Below are 22,946 nucleotides of genomic sequence, written 5' to 3' on the forward strand. Positions count from 1 at the left end.
ATTGACGATCAGTAGAGCCTTTTTGAAACACAAACATTTCTTTTCTAAAGGAAATAGCTCAGTGACCCTATTCATTTGACTATATATGCAGATTTTTATAACCTCAGAACATTTGGTGAGGTGAGAAAAGAATGTGTTCAAGGACCCCTTTGGAATTTGACACGTGTGATACAACAGTTCTATCTCACTGAATCTCTATTTGAAGACTTACTGCAAAAACCCCTCTTGGGGGAAGGTGACACAAATAAAATCAAATACTCATCTGCACTTCTGGCTAAACAGGAAATATGCTGTTTTAAAGACTCTTACAACTCCTCATGGATTGACCCCATGTGGTGAGTATGAGACAAAAAGTCTGGCAACTGAAGTTACTGAAAAGTTAGAATGTTAGGATAATACAGTGAAGACAAATGACTTACATTATGATTCATGATATATATATATTAAAATTAAGCACATTGTATTAGGTGGATGATTGCTGCAGGGGATATTTATATAGGAAATAAATTCAGATATACATAGAAATGATGTATATGTTTTGAAAACACAAAAGATCTTACTTAGCCTCTGTGTGTTTAAAAACATGAATAGATGTTTATGGACCTGAAGAGAAGTGATTATTAACATTTATTTTCTTATTTCAGATCTACATAGACAGGATTCACTTGGAATACAGTACAATACTGAATTAAAAATAAGCTATTATTCACATGTAAATGCCAGAATACTGATAAAATTATAATGCATTTTAAGCTAATAATTAGCAGTATTAAATTGCCTTGATATAATAAAATGTTAATAATATATTTGGTATCAGAATAATCAAAAAAAAATAACCTAATATTAACCATCTGTAATTGGGGTTATATATGATTAATGCAGAGAGTGTAATCTGATTAAATAACCATTTTATGAAAAAAAAAAAATTAACTTGCTTAAAAATGTCAGAAATGCTGTATTGTATTGCTATGTTGTACTGTATGCTGCCACCTGGTGTTATGTTGCGAGAACTACAGCCAGAAGGTTCTTTCTGGCTGTTAAAAATGAAATTTCCAAGGGCCAATCCGATTTAGACTTCCCAGATAACCAATGGGAAGGTCAGCTCCCGTAGTGCCACCCACATGATGTCATCAATGATTATATAATGGGAGTGTTGAATGCACAAGAGAGAGTTGTCTGTAACTTGTTGAAAATTAGTGATCTGATTTTGGCTGCGATATACCTAAAAAAAAAAAAGTTCACTTCAGCAAGGAGCTTAAAACTTATCCTTGATTTGTGCAAAAACCTTCTTTCAAATGAGATGACCTAAAGACCGCTACGAATTGGATCTGTTGCAAAACATTGGGAACCGGATTGCTGTTTATTTGGGTGATGTATACAAGGGTTTTGTAAGATAAGTTATATGCATAGTCAATTTGTATTTAATAGATTTAAAGAAATAGTGTGTTTTAATTAGCATTTCACAGCCTATATATATATTGTTTAAATCTGCGTCTGATTGACCAAGTAACTCATCTATGCAAGTTCTGATATTGTCAGTTAATTTTGTATTAGGATAAATTGCAGTTAAATAGCAGAATATATATTATCCTATTGTTTTATAAACACTGTTTAGAATTGTATTGCTTGGATGTTAAAGGTTTTTAGTCCCATTGTGTTAAATAAATAAAAGGCTGAATTGTGAAGGTATATTTTTCTGGGTTTTGTAAGAAGGATAGCATATCTTAAGAGTTGGTTTTACGCATATAAACTTTTATTTAGTTTCCTTTTACTGCAAATATAGTTCAATATGTTTATGGATATTAACTAAATAAAAGAATTCAGATATTTATATTAATTGTATGGTCTAGTAGGTGCATGGTTGATAAGGGTTTCTATTTCTTTGTATTGTGTTTATAACCCTGCCATAAACTTATATATATTATTTGGATAGCACTACTAAGATTTTCATAAATATACTGACATAATAATTGGAGGCACTGCTGAGAGATTTAATAATATCCATCATAATTGATATAATATATTTGTAAGTAAATAGAAATTATTATAAAAGAGAAAAAAAAATTAAAAAAAATCATATTTCGATATTAATATTTTGAAGATATAATTTTTTTTTTTTGAAGAGTTGAAATATTAATTTTCATATTTCGAGATTGACATTAATATCTTGAAATATTATTAAAGATTAATTTTGAAAAATTAATAAAAATATTAATTTTTCATATTTCAAAATTAATCAAAGATATAAATTTTTCATATTTTCAAAGTTAATCAAAAATATTAATTTTTCATATTTCGGAATATTAATTTTTCATATTTCAAAATTAATAATATATATTTTTTTTTTTTTGAAATATAAAATTTTTTCTCTCTTTTTATTGGCAAAAATTGTATTAGCATTTTAGTTAAATAAATACTAAACCAATACAATAATGTCTGTAGCCAGAAGTGACTCATTTAATTCTATACATAGCAATGAAATTGGTCCCATAACCATACCTATTACTAAAGGTCAGGTCCTTAAGAAAGATATCTTAAGTTACCTTAAAGGGAAGTTTAATATTGCGGGTGAATTAAATGATTTTATGGATATGCTTGAAACTAGGGCTAAAAATATTACCGTTAATAATAATATGTGGAATGAAGAGAATGAATTCTTCCAGGAATTATTAATGATTAATCAATGCAAAGCTCCCATAAAGCGAGACGAACTAATACTAAAATCCTGGCCCCTTTTAATATGCATAATTGACGAAATGTCGTTTTGTGTCACAGACAAACGATTGCAAATACAGGAGCTAGAAAATAGTATTCGTTCCTCGCGCAGACGCGAAGAGGGTTTAAAAACAGCCAAAAATAAAATGGATGAATTTGCCCAAAACCTAGCCACCTTAGATAAGCACAATATGGACTTAATCGCGCAGATACAAGATTTAAATAAACAGCTTGCGCAAAGCCAGAGAGAATTAAGCGATTTAAAAAGGTCATATCGCCATAATGAAAACCCCTATATTAGCAATGAGAATAATACAGATAATGCTAACTCCTTTAGCGAACGCGTCAGGGACGAGGTACGAAAATATATAGAACAACATAGACAAATGACCCCTAACGGGTCAGAAGTAGATTTCCCAAATAGACAATCCCCTCAGGATGTAAATCCAGAGGACAGCTGTAGCGCAGCTGATGCGGGGGAGGGAAACTCTAACAGAGAATCCCAAAATAAGTCTGATAAAGTCTATGATTCCCATAAAATAATCACTTTCGTACAACGCGCAGTACCTATATTCTCCAATAAGGGAACAACATCTGTAATTGATCATTTACAGGCTTTTGAAAATGCGTTAGCTATAATGAATGTTACAAGTGAGAAATTGAAAATTGAATTTCTACCTTGGGTATTTGACAGTAAGCATCACAAATTCTTTGCCTCACTAAAGGATATGAATATTCATTCCTGGAATGGGGTAAAACGACAATGCAGAAAAGAATTCGGGCAATATCGCACTAAAACTGCCGCAAAGATAGCGGTATATGGTTTAAAGTGTCGTGCGAATCAGAGTCCAATCGAATTCCTTTCTGTATTGAAAAATGCGTACAGTATGGCTGAAGATAATCCCAAATTTGACTGCTCAGAATTTGTAAATTTATTTTTTTGAAGCATTGCCTACACCCATCAAAATCAACTTAGCTAGAGATTTTGATGAGGACTGCTCATTGGAATGGCTGATCAAAGAGAGTACGAAGTTATACTCTATTCAGCAGTCCAGTGAGCAGGGGGTTAAAAAGGAGTCAAAACCCAAAATTGTGGCAGAAACTAGGGTGTCACCTAGCCCCCTCAATTTGGAGTCTAACAAGAGGACTTATGCAGAGGTGGCCAGTCAAAACAGGCCATCTCCACAGAGGTTTAATTCTGCCCCTCCCCCTACACAGGTTGATGCGCAGGGAGACTATAACCAAAGTGGGGGACATAATCAGGTGAATAATTACTCACAAAGAGAATACTCACCAAATAATTGGTATCCGCGCAAGGGTAGATACAATAAACGGCGAAGATATTCTCAGGGTAACCAGACACCCCAGGTATATAATGCTCCCCAAAATATTAATACTGAACAAGCTGAACCCCAGGGGCAACCACGCCAGAATAGAAATAGTGGCCCTGATTCTGAGGGAACCCAATGGTCCAGGAATCAGTACAATGGGGCACCAAGAGATAGGCCCAGGGGTAGAGGTAACTTGTACAATCAGGTAGATATGCTGTTTACCCAATTAAATCGGTTGAGCGAACAAATCGCTAATATGAGTCAAAAATCTACGGCTCAGCAACCGAACAATACTTTTTTAGGGGTACAGCCAGTGGTCAGCAGTGGACCACAGGCACAGTCATAAATACTGCAGTATCACCTGAAGGGGAGGGGAGAGATATACAAAATGTAGTAATAAATATCAATGATACTAATCATGTTATCTCCCCACAGACCGGAAACGGACAAATTAGCTGTGACAATGAGCGACATCAGCCGGAAAAAGTTAACAAATCTCTTCCTTTGCAGCTCTCTCTTAACCTTGTTTCCACAGATGCAGTACAAAAGAATCCAGCCGACCCTGTCATAGAGGAAACAGGTAGGTATGAAGCTTCTTCTGCATCGGAAAGCATGGCAAACTCAGGTAATACGTGGCGAAGCCCACAAATGTATGAGAATGCAAATTTTATGTGTGAAATGATAGAAACTGCAGGAAGATATTATGTACTAGTTGAGCTGCAAGATTCAGTCTCCAACCCTATCAGGGGATTAATTGACACTGGGTCACAGGCAACTATCCTATCCCACAGATACTACACACAGCTAAATGAGCTAACACCCCACAAACCTAAAATAAAAGAATTTGACGGTTCTCTAATAGGTGTTGGGGGTGACTCCCTAAAAGTCTACGGTACTGCCTGGTTAAAATTTAAATTGGGGAACAGGGTCATAAGACACCCTGTCATTATAGTGGATCTGCCAACTGATCGTTTAATTATTGGTAGTGATCTCCTGAAACGATTAAGCACCATAATTGATTGCATAAATAATGTAATTTGGTCGCAAGTTAAACGGCCTATCAATTATGAAAAATCTGGTATATCTCACGCCCGACATAGCTGTCACGTGGTGGAAGAGAAACCAGATGCTGTGGAGATTCATTTCAGGAATAACTCTGCACCTGAAATCACTATTCTACAAATAGACGATCAGACTCCTTTTAGTGGCTCTGATGGTAATACTTTTAAAATTTCGCCCGGAAAAATAGCGAATATCTCCCTAGATGGCGATATATTAACCATATCACTCCACAAGGGGGATCCTAAAATCCCTAAAGGGGGAGACCATGCTCAATACCTCACAGGGATTGAGAGAGTTAAAGAGGATCTATTTATCCCTATACAAGTGCATGACCTTGGTAAAACCAAGTATGCTAAAATAAATTTAAAACAGGAAGCTAGCTATATAAGCGAAGGGTTATTAGAGCAAATAGCTGAACCTAAAGTGATTAAATATCTTTCTCCCCAAGACCACTGTGTCAACGGCCTGGATGACAGGTCTGAAAGCTATAACATCACAGCTAAGTGCTTATTATCTATCTCTATTGGTAATAAGTCAGTGAAGCACCTGTTTTTAGTTTTAAATACTCCCCATAATCAAATATACATTGGCAATGATATCTTACATAGATATGCCATACAAATAGATTTGATTAATTCTTGCCTCTGGAGCAGGTTAAAGGGGGACCCTGAAGTATTTCAGGATGAAAATGCAGCCCTGAAATCAAACCAGCAATTGCCATATGCTGTGAATATGCAGGTATCTAGCGATGTTATAATTCCTGCTGGGGCTGATAAATTTTTTTTACCCTTACAGGTAAAGAGAGGTCAGAAATTAAAAACTTCTGAAACACTGATTTGCCTCTCCCATAGAATACAAAATCTGGGTGTCTCAGTAACCTACACTCCTATGGTGAATATTGGAACTGTTCCAATAAATATTATTGTGCATAACATGACCCCACAGGATATAACATTATCCAAGGGAACTACCATAGGATATGCACTGGAATCAAGTTATTACACTTTTGGATTCCAGAATAATGTAATTGGGCTAATACCTGAAGGATACCTAACTGAAGAACAATTAATAGAACAATCCTTTGCATCCATGCCAGAGGGTCTATTTAATGTTCAATCTATTTATCCCTTCAGCTCAGAGGAAGGCATCTGTAAAATTGAAGAAGCCTCTCTAGTGTTTGATCAGCCAATCAAACAGCAAGATTACCCCAATCCCCAGAGTCATGGGAGCAATGTAAATTATAATCAAGGGGATCTCACCTCTAGGTTGGAAGAAGCCTATGAAATAGGACAGCCTGAAATCTTTCCAGGATTTCAGCAAATAGTCGAAGAGCAAATATCCTTAGCCAATGGCTGTTCTAGCGATGATGAACGCCAACAGCTGCGAGAACTCCTGATGGAGTACAAGGATATTTTCGCTAAGGATTCTTATGACTGTGGTACCACAGACTTGCACATTGCAAGAATACAAACAGATCCTAATGCGCCACCTGTATTTGTCAAACAATACAGACTTCCCTTAGCCTCATATGATTCTCTTGCAGAGATCATAAGGAATTTGGAAGAAAGAGGTATTATCAGACAGGTGCACAGCTCTTATAATAATCCTATTCTAGGTGTCCTTAAGCCCAATGGACAATGGCGTTTGTGTGCTGACTTAAGACAGCTAAACAAACGAGTATACATGTCTGGCTGGCCTGTACCATACATTGACCAGTGTCTAGCACAAATGCAGGGATCCAAAATATTCACTGCCATTGATTGTGCACAGGGATATTGGACCATAAAGGTACATGAAGAGGACCAATATAAGCTAGCATTCTCCTTCCAAAAGATTCAGTATGCATTCCAGAGACTTCCATTTGGATACATAAATTCTGGACATGAATTTGCTGTATTCATGCATAAGGCTATGCCTGACGCACTGGAAAGGGGGACCTTATCTTATGTGGATGATGTTTTAATCAAAAGCACAGACTTTGAAAAACACATTGCAGAGCTTAAACACGTCCTCAGCCAACTTAAAAGGGCAGGTGTCAAATTATCCCTGCAAAAAGCTCAATGGTGCCGCACTCGTGTAAACTTCTTGGGACATGAAGTTACCTCTGATGGATTAAATCCCCAGAAGAAAAAGGTGGAAGCTATAGTGAATTCTAAAAACCCAACTAACTTAAAGGAATTGAGATCATTCCTGGGTATGACGAATTATTCTCGCAAATTCATTGATAATTATGCGGAATTAGCTAAACCACTACTACTTCTTCTAAAGAAGGATGTGAAATGGCACTGGAGTGAGTCTCAAGAGACAGCCATCAGAGAGCTGAAGAGAAAACTCACTCAAGCACCTTGCTTAGCGTACCCTGAAGGTGGTAAACCTTTCTACTTAGAAACAGGGTACACAGATGTAAGCATGAGTGCTGTGTTATACCAAAAGCATGATAATTTGAACAAAGCCATTGCTTATGTGAGCAAAAATCTATCCCCAGTAGAAATAAAGTTTAACAATTGCGAAAAAGCCCTCTTATCTACTGTATGGGCTCTACAAAATTTCCGCAGCTATATACAGGGCGAGAAAATTATTGTAGAAACGGCCCACCAGCCTTTGCTATATTTGCAAAGTGAGAGAATAAGAGATGGGAATTTGTCTAATAGCCGCATAACAGCGTGGACTCTTTCCTTACAAGGCTGGCCCTTAGAAATTCGCTACAAGCAGAATAAAAAGAATCCAGTCGCACAAGGGCTCGCTGAGCTCCACGACTGTACTGCTAGTGATCCTGGGGAAGAATTATCAGAAGATGATTTTCTGGAGGAACAATTGCTTTCCCCATATAAAATGTACAATGAGGACCATTGTCAAACATTACCTTGGGTATATGTTGATGGTTGTTCTTACCATGCCACTATTGATAATGAGCGCAGATTAGTCGCTGGCATTGGTATAACTGGGGCAAACGGATTCTCAAATATATCTGTAGGTTTCAACATTGGACCAAGATCCAGTCAAGTTGCAGAACTAACTGCTGTTTTCAAAACCATTGAAATGGCTATTGAACATGGTATTCATGAATTTGTGATCATAACTGACTCAAATTATGTGCGTGACAGTTTTGTTGAATACCTGCCAACTTGGAAAAGAAATGGCATGCAGAAAAGCAATAACAAACCAGTCAAGCATGGCAAATTGTTCTGCGAGATTGATAATCTGGTAGTATCCAATGATTTAACCATACACTGGAAAAAGACCAAGGGTCATTCCAGAGTTTTAGGTCCTGATAAGGAAGGCAATGACCTTGCGGACTCATTAGCCAAACAAGGAGCCATAACTGGAGAACTCCTTAATATTGAACACTTAATGGGTGCAATTCAGGTAGAAGCCATTACCAGAAACCAGGCAAAACAACAGAGTGAGCCTAACTTGGTACAATGGAGTCAGGATTCTCCTAGTGAGGACCTGATCACTAGTCAAAAAGAAGACCCCATTGTAGGCATCTTCTATAAACACATAGAAGATCCTGAAAGCAACCCCATCTCAAAAGATGATTATATTGGCAAAGAAGATCTGAGAATCTTAATAAAATCTAAATCACAATTCAAATTACAGGATGGTTTGTTAATTAGAACCTCCAAAACTGGCATCCAACAGTGGGTAGTACCCACCAAGTTCAGAGGTCTAATGCTTCAACATGCCCATGATGCTCCCACATCTGGTCATCGCGGTGCCAAACTCACGTACGAAATATTGCGTGACTACGCTTTTTGGCCACACATGTTGAAAGATGTTCAAACCTACTGTCAAGGGTGTTTAATCTGTCCACAGTTCCAACCCACTGCACCAACGCATAGAGCGCCATTGCAGAAAAGGGGGATGGTAATGCCATGGTCAGATATACAAATTGATTTTATTGGTCCGGTAACAAGGTCATCAAGAGGTAACAAGTACATGTTAACAGTGACATGCCTGTTCACTAAATGGGTAGAGTGCATTAGTGCACCTAACAATAGTGCTGAAACATGTGCAGCATTGCTCATCAACCATGTATTTTCCAGATTTGGTTTGCCCCAAAGAATCGAATCAGATCGGGGGACCCACTTCACTAGCGAAGTGATGACAAAAATGTGGAAAATACTAGGGGTTAAAAGAAAGCTCCATATTGCTTATAGAGCTGCCTCAAGTGGTGGTGTAGAGCGTTACAACCAATCCATTGTTAAAATCCTCAAAAAGTTTGTGAGTGAAACAGGTAAAGACTGGGATATAAAACTACCTCTAGTCTTAATGGCATTAAGAGCAACTCCAAGTAGTGCTACCAAGATGTCACCTTTTGAGCTGATGACTGGTAGAAGAATGGTTCTACCTCAGCATCTGCTGTACCGTACATCAGACCAAAATTTGATAAACGCTGCCAATACACATCAATATGTGGAAAACTTAAGAAAGCACCTGCAATATGCCTTTGCATTTGCTCAAAGGAATTTAGAAAGAGCCGCAACTGCCACTAAAACCTATTATGATCTCAAAACATCCAAAAAGGAATATGAAATAAATGATAAAGTTTATCTTTATAACTTTGGAAGAGATCAGGTTAGGGAGAAGAAATTTCTTCCCTCATGGAAAGGTCCTTTTGTCATTACTGACAAAATATCTCCAGTGGCCTATAAAATACGGATCCCCAAAAATGAAGGTTTCATAGATAAATGGGTACATATAAATCAACTGCGGGCATGTCATCCCAGGTCCCAACTACAAGTCATAGAGGGAGAATGAAGTGTCATATCCCCAAATGCACTAAAGACATACTGTAATTTAAAGATGCCTAACTGATAAACATGAAAGCTCAAAATAACAAACTTTCTTCATAAGAGACTGTCTATGAGGTATACGGTTGATCCTCATCAAATACCACTGACTTTAAGCCAATTCAAATACATGTGTCCTACATCTATTTGAAGTTGGAAGGGGGATTTATGTCAGAGTATATGAATATTATGATGAATATTACATATGTGTACATATATATATATATATATATATATATGTATATTTTATACACTGTATATGTTAGATGAGAACTCAGGATTAATTAAACATGAGTTTGTTGAACACAGCTTCTAATACACGTCTATCAGGATTGACGATCAGTAGAGCCTTTTTGAAACACAAACATTTCTTTTCTAAAGGAAATAGCTCAGTGACCCTATTCATTTGACTATATATGCAGATTTTTATAACCTCAGAACATTTGGTGAGGTGAGAAAAGAATGTGTTCAAGGACCCCTTTGGAATTTGACACGTGTGATACAACAGTTCTATCTCACTGAATCTCTATTTGAAGACTTACTGCAAAAACCCCTCTTGGGGGAAGGTGACACAAATAAAATCAAATACTCATCTGCACTTCTGGCTAAACAGGAAATATGCTGTTTTAAAGACTCTTACAACTCCTCATGGATTGACCCCATGTGGTGAGTATGAGACAAAAAGTCTGGCAACTGAAGTTACTGAAAAGTTAGAATGTTAGGATAATACAGTGAAGACAAATGACTTACATTATGATTCATGATATATATATATTAAAATTAAGCACATTGTATTAGGTGGATGATTGCTGCAGGGGATATTTATATAGGAAATAAATTCAGATATACATAGAAATGATGTATATGTTTTGAAAACACAAAAGATCTTACTTAGCCTCTGTGTGTTTAAAAACATGAATAGATGTTTATGGACCTGAAGAGAAGTGATTATTAACATTTATTTTCTTATTTCAGATCTACATAGACAGGATTCACTTGGAATACAGTACAATACTGAATTAAAAATAAGCTATTATTCACATGTAAATGCCAGAATACTGATAAAATTATAATGCATTTTAAGCTAATAATTAGCAGTATTAAATTGCCTTGATATAATAAAATGTTAATAATATATTTGGTATCAGAATAATCAAAAAAAAATAACCTAATATTAACCATCTGTAATTGGGGTTATATATGATTAAAGCAGAGAGTGTAATCTGATTAAATAACCATTTTATGAAAAAAAAAAAATTAACTTGCTTAAAAATGTCAGAAATGCTGTATTGTATTGCTATGTTGTACTGTATGCTGCCACCTGGTGTTATGTTGCGAGAACTACAGCCAGAAGGTTCTTTCTGGCTGTTAAAAATGAAATTTCCAAGGGCCAATCCGATTTAGACTTCCCAGATAACCAATGGGAAGGTCAGCTCCCGTAGTGCCACCCACATGATGTCATCAATGATTATATAATGGGAGTGTTGAATGCACAAGAGAGAGTTGTCTGTAACTTGTTGAAAATTAGTGATCTGATTTTGGCTGCGATATACCTAAAAAAAAAAAAGTTCACTTCAGCAAGGAGCTTAAAACTTATCCTTGATTTGTGCAAAAACCTTCTTTCAAATGAGATGACCTAAAGACCGCTACGAATTGGATCTGTTGCAAAACATTGGGAACCGGATTGCTGTTTATTTGGGTGATGTATACAAGGGTTTTGTAAGATAAGTTATATGCATAGTCAATTTGTATTTAATAGATTTAAAGAAATAGTGTGTTTTAATTAGCATTTCACAGCCTATATATATATTGTTTAAATCTGCGTCTGATTGACCAAGTAACTCATCTATGCAAGTTCTGATATTGTCAGTTAATTTTGTATTAGGATAAATTGCAGTTAAATAGCAGAATATATATTATCCTATTGTTTTATAAACACTGTTTAGAATTGTATTGCTTGGATGTTAAAGGTTTTTAGTCCCATTGTGTTAAATAAATAAAAGGCTGAATTGTGAAGGTATATTTTTCTGGGTTTTGTAAGAAGGATAGCATATCTTAAGAGTTGGTTTTACGCATATAAACTTTTATTTAGTTTCCTTTTACTGCAAATATAGTTCAATATGTTTATGGATATTAACTAAATAAAAGAATTCAGATATTTATATTAATTGTATGGTCTAGTAGGTGCATGGTTGATAAGGGTTTCTATTTCTTTGTATTGTGTTTATAACCCTGCCATAAACTTATATATATTATTTGGATAGCACTACTAAGATTTTCATAAATATACTGACAATTTAATATTAACAAAATATAGTAAATGTTCCCTGACTTAAAATCTGCAAAGGTTTTGATGGTCATGTCTCTGTCTAGTTCCTGAAAAATCCTACAGTCTAGTTCTAAAGACAATGTGTATTTTTTGAAAGATAAATTATGTTGACATTTTTTTAAGCAGTTTAGACAAAAATATTACTGATAAGAACTTAACCATTTTAACCAACTCTCTAATTTACTTCTATTATCTAAATTTGCTTCTTTCTCTTGGTTTAACTTTTTTAAATGGATATCTAGTCAGGCCTAGGAGCAGCGATTCCCAGTAATACATTGCTGCTCCTTTAAATTAGAATACTATCAGCTAGATTACGAGTTATGCACGCTATAGGGAAATTAACGAACGCAACAAAATATGCGTTATTTAACCCTCTATAGCGCAGCCATTACAAGTGCGATATGGTGGTTTTAGGCTCCATACCGCACAAAATACAAGCACTGTTTTGACGTGCTCATGCACGCTTTCCCCATAGACATCAATGGGGAGAGTGCGTCAGAAAAAAGCCTAACACCTGCAATCGCGGAATGAAAAGCTCTGTAACGCAGCCCCATTGATGTCTATGGGGAAAGAAAAAAGTAACGTTTAAATCTAATACCCTAACATAAACCCCACATAATGTTATTAACCCCTAATCTGCCGCTCCCGATATCGCCTCCACTATACTAAAGTTATTAACCCCTATTCCCCTGCACCCCAACATCAACCACACTAAAATAAATCTATTAACCCCTATTCCGCTGCTCCCCGACATCGCTGCAACTAAATAAAGCTATTAACCCCTAAACCTCTGACCTCCCACATCACTACCACTAAATAAAGCTATTAACCCCTAAACCACCAGCCCCCACATCACAACAACCTAAATTAAACTATTAACCCCTAAACCTAACGTAACCCTAACACCAACACCACCTAACTTTAACATAATTAAAATAGAGCTATATTAAAGTTACAATTATTAACTAACTACCTATTTAAAACTAAATACATAAGCTAGCTACTGTAGCTACAATATAACTAATAGTTAAATTGTAGCTAGCTTTGGTTTTATTTTTATTTCACAGGTAAGTTTGTATTTATTTTAACTAGGTAGACTAGTTAGTAAATAGTTATTAACTATTTAGTAACTACCTAGTTAAAATAAATACAAACTTAACTGTCAAATAAAACCTAAGCTGCCTTACACTAAAACCTAACATTAAAAAAATTAAACCTACCATTACAAAAAATAAAAAACACTAAAATTACAACAACAAAAAACACCGAAATTATCTAAAATAAAAATGCAAACTCCCAAAAATGTATTTGTAGTATGCAGATTTCTATTTAGTTATTTATTGTTAAACAATCTTTGGAAAGTTTGATAACCCAGTTATTAATAGAGCCACATTTTAATCTCTGTGTGTAATGTCACTGAAAGCAATGGCTTATGTCATTAATGGACAGAGCAGTATGAAAAAATCTAAAATTGTCAAACCATTTGTAATAATAATTCTTAAATTTAAATACCTAACAATTTAAAATTAAATAAAAACATTTTTTATTATATCTACAAAACAGTCAATTAAATTGATTACTTTTATGGAGCTAGATAAAGAGATCATTAGAAAAGTGTCACTTAGCCATAAGGAAATTGTCTGCATGCAAAGGATGTGACAAAGAAAAAAAGATATTGTATGGCCACACACAACAGCCCAAAGGAGATACTGTAAATATTTACAAAGAACAGCAGATTTACCATCAAGGAAGCACCATCGTGGGTTTAGCCGTTGAGCTGAGAGCAACTGTGGGAAGGAGCCATCATGATCCTATAAGGAAAAAAATGACACAGATTAGTAAATTCTTAGGATATTACTTAGCAAGAACTCTATTATCCCCTTAATAATGGCCCTGGTATACTCACTTAGCAACAACCCTGTTAGTCCCCTTAATAATGGCCCTGGTATACTCACTTAGCAACAACCCTGTTATCCCCTTAATAATAGCCCTGGTATACTCACTTAGCAACAACCCTGTTAGTCCCCTTAATAATGGCCCTGGTATACTCACTTAGCAACAACCCTGTTAGTCCAATTAATAATGGCCCTGGTATACTCACTTAGCATCAACTCTGCTACTCCCCTTAATAATGGCCCTGGTATACTCACTTAGCAACAACCCTGTTAGTCCCCTTAATAATGGCCCTAGTATGCTCACTTAGCAACAACCCTGTTACTCCCCTTAATAATGGCCCTGGTATACTCACTTAGCATCAAACCTGTTGCCCCTTAATAATGATCCTGGTATAATCACTTAGCAACAACCCTGTTACTCCCCTTAAAAATGGCCCTGGTATACTCACTTAGCAACAACCCTGTAACTCGCCTTAATAATGGCCCTGGTATACTCACTTAGCAACAACCCTGTTAGTCCCCTTAATAATGGCCCTAGTATGCTCACTTAGCAACAACCCTGTTACTCCCCTTAATAATGGCCCTGGTATACTCACTTAGCATCAAACCTGTTGCCCCTTAATAATGATCCTGGTATAATCACTTAGCAACAACCCTGTTACTCCCCTTAAAAATGGCCCTGGTATACTCACTTAGCAACAACCCTGTAACTCGCCTTAATAATGGCCCTGGTATACTCACTTAGCAACAACCCTGTTATACCCCTTAATAATGGCCCTGGTATACTCACTTAGCAACAACCCTGTTATCCCCTTAAAAATGACCCTGGTATACTCACTTAGCATCAAACCTGTTGCCCCTTAATAATGGCCCTGGTATACTCACTTAGCAACAACCCTGTTATACCCCTTAATAATGGCCCTGGTATACTCACTTAGCAACAACCCTGTTATCCTCTTAATAATGGCCCTGGTATACTCACTTAGCAACAACCCTGTTATACCCCTTAATAATGGCCCAGGTATACTCACTTAGCAACAACCCTGTTATCCTCTTAATAATGGCCCTGGTATACTCACTTAGCAACAACCCTGTTATCCTCTTAATAATGGCCCTGGTATACTCACTTAGCAACAACCCTGTTACTCCTCTTAATAATGGCCCTTGTATACTCACTTAGCAACAACCCTGTTATCCCCTTAATAATGGCCCTGGTATACTCACTTAGCAACAACCCTGTTATCCCCCTTAATAATGGTCCTGGTATACTCACTTAGCAACAACCCTGTTATCCCCCTTAATAATGGCCCTGGTATACTCACATAGCAACAACCCTGTTATCCCCCTTAATAATGGCCCTGGTATACTCACATAGCAACAAACCTGTTATCCCCCTTAATAATGGCCCTGGTATACTCACTTAGCAAAAACCCTGTTACTCCCTTTAATAGTGGCCCTGGTATACTCACTTAGCAACAACCCTGTTACTCCCCTTAATAATAGCCCTGGTATACTCACTTAGCAACAACCCTGTTATCCCCTTAGTAATGGCCCTGGTATACTCACTAAGCAACAACCCTGTTATCCCCCTTAATAATGGCCCTGGTATACTCACTTAGCAACAACCCTGTTACTCGCCTTAATAAGGGCCCTGGTATACTCACTTAGCAAAAACCCTGTAACTCCCCTTAATAATAGCCCTGGTATACTCACTTAGCAACAACCCTGTTATCCCCTTAGTAATGGCCCTGGTATACTCACTTAGCAACAACCTTGTTACTCCTCTTAATAATGGCCCTGGTATACTCACTTAGCAACAACCCTGTTACTCGCCTTAATAAGGGCCCTGGTATACTCACTTAGCAAAAACCCTGTAACTCCCCTTAATAATAGCCCTGGTATACTCACTTAGCAACAACCCTGTTACTCCCCTTAATAATAGCCCTGGTATACTCACTTAGCAACAACCCTGTTATCCCCTTAGTAATGGCCCTGGTATACTCACTTAGCAACAACCCTGTTATCCCCCTTAATAATGGCCCTGGTATACTCACTTAGCAACAACCCTGTTACTCGCCTTAATAAGGGCCCTGGTATACTCACTTAGCAAAAACCCTGTAACTCCCCTTAATAATAGCCCTGGTATACTCACTTAGCAACAACCCTGTTATCCCCTTAGTAATGGCCCTGGTATACTCACTTAGCAACAACCCTGTTACTCCTCTTAATAATGGCCCTGGTATACTCACTTAGCAACAACCCTGTTATCCTCTTAATAATGGCCCTGGTATACTCACTTAGCAACAACCCTGTTATACCCCTTAATAATGGCCCAGGTATACTCACTTAGCAACAACCCTGTTATCCTCTTAATAATGGCCCTGGTATACTCACTTAGCAACAACCCTGTTATCCTCTTAATAATGGCCCTGGTATACTCACTTAGCAACAACCCTGTTACTCCTCTTAATAATGGCCCTTGTATACTCACTTAGCAACAACCCTGTTATCCCCTTAATAATGGCCCTGGTATACTCACTTAGCAACAACCCTGTTATCCCCCTTAATAATGGTCCTGGTATACTCACTTAGCAACAACCCTGTTATCCCCCTTAATAATGGCCCTGGTATACTCACATAGCAACAACCCTGTTATCCCCCTTAATAATGGCCCTGGTATACTCACATAGCAACAAACCTGTTATCCCCCTTAATAATGGCCCTGGTATACTCACTTAGCAACAACCCTGTTACTCGCCTTAATAAGGGCCCTGGTATACTCACTTAGCAAAAACCCTGTTACTCCCTTTAATAGTGGCCCTGGTATACTCACTTAGCAACAACCCTGTTACTCCCCTTAATAATAGCCCTGGTATAGTCACTTAGCAACAACCCTGTTATCCCCTTAGTAATGGCCCTGGTATACTCACTAAGCAACAACCCTGTTATCCCCCTTAATAATGGCCCTGGTATACTCACTTAGCAACAACCCTGTTACTCGCCTTAATAAGGGCCCTGGTATACTCAGCAAAAACCCTGTAACTCCCCTTAATAATAGCCCTGGTATACTCACTTAGCAACAACCCTGTTATCCCCTTAGTAATGGCCCTGGTATACTCACTTAGCAACAACCCTGTTACTCCTCTTAATAATGGCCCTGGTATACTCACTTAGCAACAACCCTGTTACTCGCCTTAATAAGGGCCCTGGTATACTCACATAGCAACAACCCTGTAACTCCCCTTAATAATAGCCCTGGTATACTCACTTAGCAACAACCCTGTTACTCCCCTTAATAATAGCCCTGGTATACTCAGCAAAAACCCTGTAACTCCCCTTAATAATAGCCCTGGTATACTCACTTAGCAACAACCCTGTTATCCCCTTAGTATTGGCCCTGGTATACTCACTTAGCAACAACCCTGTTATCCCCCTTAATAATGGCCCTGGTATACTCACTTAGCAACAACCCTGTTACTCGCCTTAATAAGGGCCCTGGTATACTCACTTAGCAAAAACCCTGTAACTCCCCTTAATAATAGCCCTGGTATACTCACTTAGCAACAACCCTGTTATCCCCTTAGTAATGGTCCTGGTATACTCACTTAGCAACAACTCTGTTACTCCTCTTAATAATGGCCCTGGTATACTCACTTAGCAACAACCCTGTTACTCGCCTTAATAAGGGCCCTGGTATACTCACTTAGCAAAAACCCTGTAACTCCCCTTAATAATACCCTGGTATACTCACTTAGCAACAACCTTGTTACTCCCCTTAATAATAGCCCTGGTATACTCACTTAGCAACAACCCTGTTATCCCCTTAGTAATGGCCCTGGTATACTCACTTAGCAACAACCCTGTTATCCCCCTTAATAATGGCCCTGGTATTTTCACTTAGCAACAACCCTGTTATCCCCCTTAATAATGGCCCTGGTATACTCACTTAGCAACAACCCTGTTATCCCCCTTAATAATGGCCCTGGTATACTCACTTAGCAAAAACCCTGTAACTCCCCTTAAAGGGACATGAGACCCACATTTTTTCTTTCATGATTTAGAAAGAGAATGCAATTTTAAACATCTTTCTAATTTACTTATATTATCTAATTTGTTTTATTCTCTTGATATTCTTTGCTGAAAAGTATATCTAGATATGCTCAGTAGCTGCTGATTGGTTGCTGCACATAGAAGCCTTGTGTGATTGGCTCACCATGTGCATTGCTTTTTCTTCAACTAAGGATATCTAAAAAATGAAGCAAAATAAATAATAGAAGTAAATTGTAATGTTGTTTAAATTTCTATTCTCTATCTGAATCATGAAAGAAAGATTTTGGGTTTAGTGGCCCTTTAATAAAGGCCCTGGTATACTCACTTAGCAAAAACCCTGCAACTCCCCTTAATAATGGCCCTGGTATACTTACTTAGCAACAACCCTGTTATCCCCTTAATAATGGCCCTGGTATACTCACTAAGCAACAACCCTGTTATCCCCTTAATAATGGCCCTGGTATACTCACTTAGCAAAAACCCTGTTATCCTCTTAATAATGGCCCTGGTATACTCACTAAGCAACAACCCTGTTATCCCCTTAATAATGGCCCTGGTATACTCACTAAGCAACAACCCTGTTATCCCCTTAATAATGGCCCTGGTATACTCACTTAGCAACAACCCTGTTACTCGCCTTAATAATAGCCCTGGTATACTCACTTAGCAACAACCCTGTTATCCCCTTAATAATGGCCCTGGTATACTCACTAAGCAACAACCCTGTTATCCCCTTAATAATGGCCCTGGTATACTCACTAAGCAACAACCCTGTTATCCCCTTAATAATGGCCCTGGTATACTCACTTAGCAAAAACCCTGTTATCCTCTTAATAATGGCCCTGGTATACTCACTAAGCAACAACCCTGTTATCCCCTTAATAATGGCCCTGGTATACTCACTAAGCAACAACCCTGTTATCCCCTTAATATTGGCCCTGGTATACTCACTTAGCAACAACCCTGTTATCCTCTTAATAATGGCCCTGGTATACTCACATAGCAACAAACCTGTTATCCCCTTAATAATGGCCCTGGTATACTCACTTAGCAACAACCCTGTTATACCCCTTAATAATGGCCCTGGTATACTCACTTAGCAACAACCCTGTTATCCCCTTAATAATGGCCCTGGTATACTCACTTAGCAACAACCCTGTAATCCCCCTTAATAATGGCCCTGGTATACTCACTTAGCAACAACCCTGTAATCCCCCTTAATAATGGCCCTGGTATACTCACTTAGCAACAACCCTGTTATCCTCTTAATAATGGCCCTGGTATACTCACTTAGCAACAACCCCGTTACTCCCCTTAATAATGGCCCTGGTATACTCACTTAGCAACAACCCTGTTATCCCCTTAATAATGGCCCTGGTATACTCACTTAGCAACAACCCTGTTATCACTCCTAACTAATGCCGCTGGTAACCCTGTAGCAAACTTCTGGTAGCCCCATAGCACAAACCCTTATTGTCCCCTATAATAACAGGTAGCCTCTTTAGCAATGCTCTGGTAGTAACCTTGTGCACTGGAGAATCATGGGTAGGTAGATCACATGTCTCAGAACTGTATATAATGCACTTAATGTACCTAGCTGACCCCAGAAGAGCAGCAGATTAACTTATTACCGACAATATTGCCTACAAATTATAGACCCTACAGCAACATTGACTGACTTAGTAAAGGATGTTTTTTATTTAAAAAAAATATCTGAAAATACAAAAGTTTTCATGGCAAACATGGCCAGTAAATCCTTATTTGTTCTGAATTAATATGTCACATACTGAGCCTATGTTTCTTAATCTATTATCCATAAAGAGAACAAAGTTTCAGTCCTCTGCACTTTATAGAAGATGTGAGAAATCTAAAGTTCAAGTCTGCATCAAAAATCAAATATTTTTATCTTTTTAAAACAAGCTTCTACTGCGGAATTAATAAAAGTGGCGCTGAGAAGACACATGTAGTGCAATATACCAACACACGCATCGGTTAGAGTTTACTGTGCAACATTTTTTTACAGGAATGTGAAAGCACAAAATGTATCTATATAGAACAAAGACGTCCACAGCTCCTATACGGTAGTACTGTGGCAGTAACTGTGGCATGCTTACAATATAGTACTGTTGCACGCTTATAAAATTATACCTTGGCACACTTATACAATAATACTCTGGAACTCTTACAATACAGTGCTGTGGCACACTTACAATATAGTACTCTGGCACACCTGCAATATAGTACTCTGGCACACCTACAATACAGTGCTGTGGCACGCTTACAATATAGTACTCTGGCACACCTACAATATAGTACTCTGGCACACCTACAATATAGTACTCTGGCACACCTACAATACAGTGCTGTGGCACGCTTATAAAATAGTACTATGGTAAGCTTACAATATAGTACTATGGCATACTTATAGAATAGTACTGTGGTATTCTTACAATATATTATTGTGGCACACTTATCAAATAGTACTGTGCTATGCTTACAATATAGCACAGTGACACACATAAAATAATACTGTGGCATGCTTACAATATAGTACTATGGCATGTTTATAAAATAGTACTGTGGTATGCTTACAATATAGTTCTGTGGCACACTTATAAAATAGTACTGTGGCATGCTTACAATATAGTTCTGTGGCACACTTATAGAATAATACTGTGGCATGCCTACAGTATATTACTGTGGCATGCTTATAAAATAATACTGTGGCATGCTTACAATATAGTACTGTAGCCTGCTCACAATATAGTACTGTGGCACGCTTATAAAATAGTACTGTGGCACGCTTATAAAATAGTACTTTGGCACGCTTATAAAATAGTACTGTGGCATGCTTATAAAATAGTACTGTAGCATGCTTACAATATAGTACAGTGACACACTTATAAAATAGTACTGTGGCATGCTTACAATATAGTTCTGTGGCACACTTATAGAATAGTACTGTGGCATGCTTATAAAATAGTACTGTGGCATGCTTACAATATAGCACTGTGGCACGCTTATAAAATAGTACTGTGGCTTGCATTGCTTACAATATAGTACTGTGGCACGCTTATAAAATAGTACTGTGGCTTGCTTACAATATAGTACTATGGCACACTTATAAAATAGTACTGTGGCTTGCATTGCTTACAATATAGTACTATGGCACACTTATAAAAAAGAACTGTGCTATGCTTACCTGGCAGTTTTCTCTGTGTTGTGTCACAGAATGAAGATCCTACAGTAAGGGGGGAAAACAGTTTTATGCTAGCAAACTACATAGTGTCTTGCTCTAGTACCCCCCTCAATACTTGATGTTTACACCCCCCAAACAATTTCGTAATCTAGTTCCAACCCTGTTTACTGATATATATTGGATATTCACCCTCACAACATTTATTTATTTATGATGTGGCAAAGCACTTTTTAGCCATGGGCACCTGAAGACATTGTCCCAGAAGGTTAAAAAACAAACAAACAAACATAATATCATTCAAAATATGTTCAGCAAGAGAGAAATGCTTGTTGAACACATGAAATAGTGGCATATTGCCATCTAAAGAGTGATTAAAGTGAATGCTTATGATTAGATGTGTGTGTGCCCCTTGTAGCCCTCACTCCACAAATACACAAAGTTGTTATGCAGACTTGCTTGACTTATAAGCTAACATATAAATACTCCCTAATTTATGTTACTAAAGTCAGGGGTCTGGAACTATCTACTAGATATTATCTATACTTCATTTTTCACCAGAGTGCAAACCTATATATCTTGACTGACTTTTGTGTCCACAGAAAGCTTTCTCAACCTCAAATAAACAAGTAAATCAAAATCCTAACCCATTATCAAATGTTTGTTCTTTGCTACACCTGAATATATGAGAGTTCTGTAATGTAACAGCATGTAACATACTTTGTATACTTAATATGGCCCATGCAGTATTCTTGAATATTTTGTTTTGCTATATTACAGTAATAGAACTTACCTCCTGCAGACGATCAATATACATTCGGCAGGTCTCCAGGTCACAGTCTCCTCGTACCACTATAATACCTAGCGGGATAGCTGCAGAAGGAAGCAAACAGTGCAGTCAGCTCTGATTGGACCATCTCAATAAATGTACATTTCATTTGAAAGTTCTCTAAATAGTACTGTTTCTCCCATTACATCTCCCTTCACTAGTAATCTGAATCATGGCAGTGAAAAATTCTGATCTCTAAATACTTTGTGTGACAGGTATGGTGACCATGGTTCCAATTCTCAATGTACGTTTTACTACTGCAGGTTTCTGAAAAGATCTGACAAAAATGTAAATGGCAAGTTGGATCCTTATACACCAGGCAGAGCTGTAAGTGCTGACCATTTCAGATTCAGTCAGTACAAACAATATGGAGTCCAGTACTAAAGTTGCTTTAGTAAGCATCTAAAAACAAAATCCAGAACTCTTGTACTGAATTCACCTAGGGTTCTCTTTAATTCAAACTCTAGGGTTCTCTTTAATTCAAAGCTCTAGGGTTCTCTGCAATTCAAAGCCCTACGGTACTCTGTAATTCAAAGCGCTAGGGTTCCCTGTGATTCAAACTCTAGGGTTCTCTTTAATTCAAAGCCCTAGGGTTGTCTGTAATTCAAACTCTAGGGTTCTCTTTAATTCAAAGCCCTAGGGTTTTCGGTAATTCAAAGCTCTAGGGTTCTCTGTAATTCAAACTCTAGGGTTCTCTTTAATTCAAAGCCATAGGGTTCTCTGTAGTTCAAAGCTCTAGGGTTCCC

At 37.4% G+C, this 22,946-nt stretch overlaps 1 protein-coding gene across 3 annotated transcripts in view; it reads right to left on the bottom strand.

Moving 5' to 3' along the window:
- Positions 1 to 22,946, bottom strand: part of DGKI (diacylglycerol kinase iota) — a 560,838-nt gene that overhangs the window by 196,335 nt on the left and 341,557 nt on the right. For all 3 annotated transcript variants that reach the window (XM_053718992.1, XM_053718991.1, XM_053718990.1), the window contains 3 exons: positions 22,165 to 22,244; positions 21,378 to 21,416; positions 13,972 to 14,041 (listed from right to left, as the gene is read on the bottom strand). In XM_053718992.1, the coding sequence (XP_053574967.1) occupies positions 13,972 to 14,041; positions 21,378 to 21,416; positions 22,165 to 22,244 (189 nt within the window). The remainder of the gene's footprint in view (positions 1 to 13,971; positions 14,042 to 21,377; positions 21,417 to 22,164; positions 22,245 to 22,946) is intronic.

Source organism: Bombina bombina, chromosome 6 (assembly GCF_027579735.1).
Source record: "Bombina bombina isolate aBomBom1 chromosome 6, aBomBom1.pri, whole genome shotgun sequence".
NCBI lineage: Eukaryota > Metazoa > Chordata > Amphibia > Anura > Bombinatoridae > Bombina > Bombina bombina.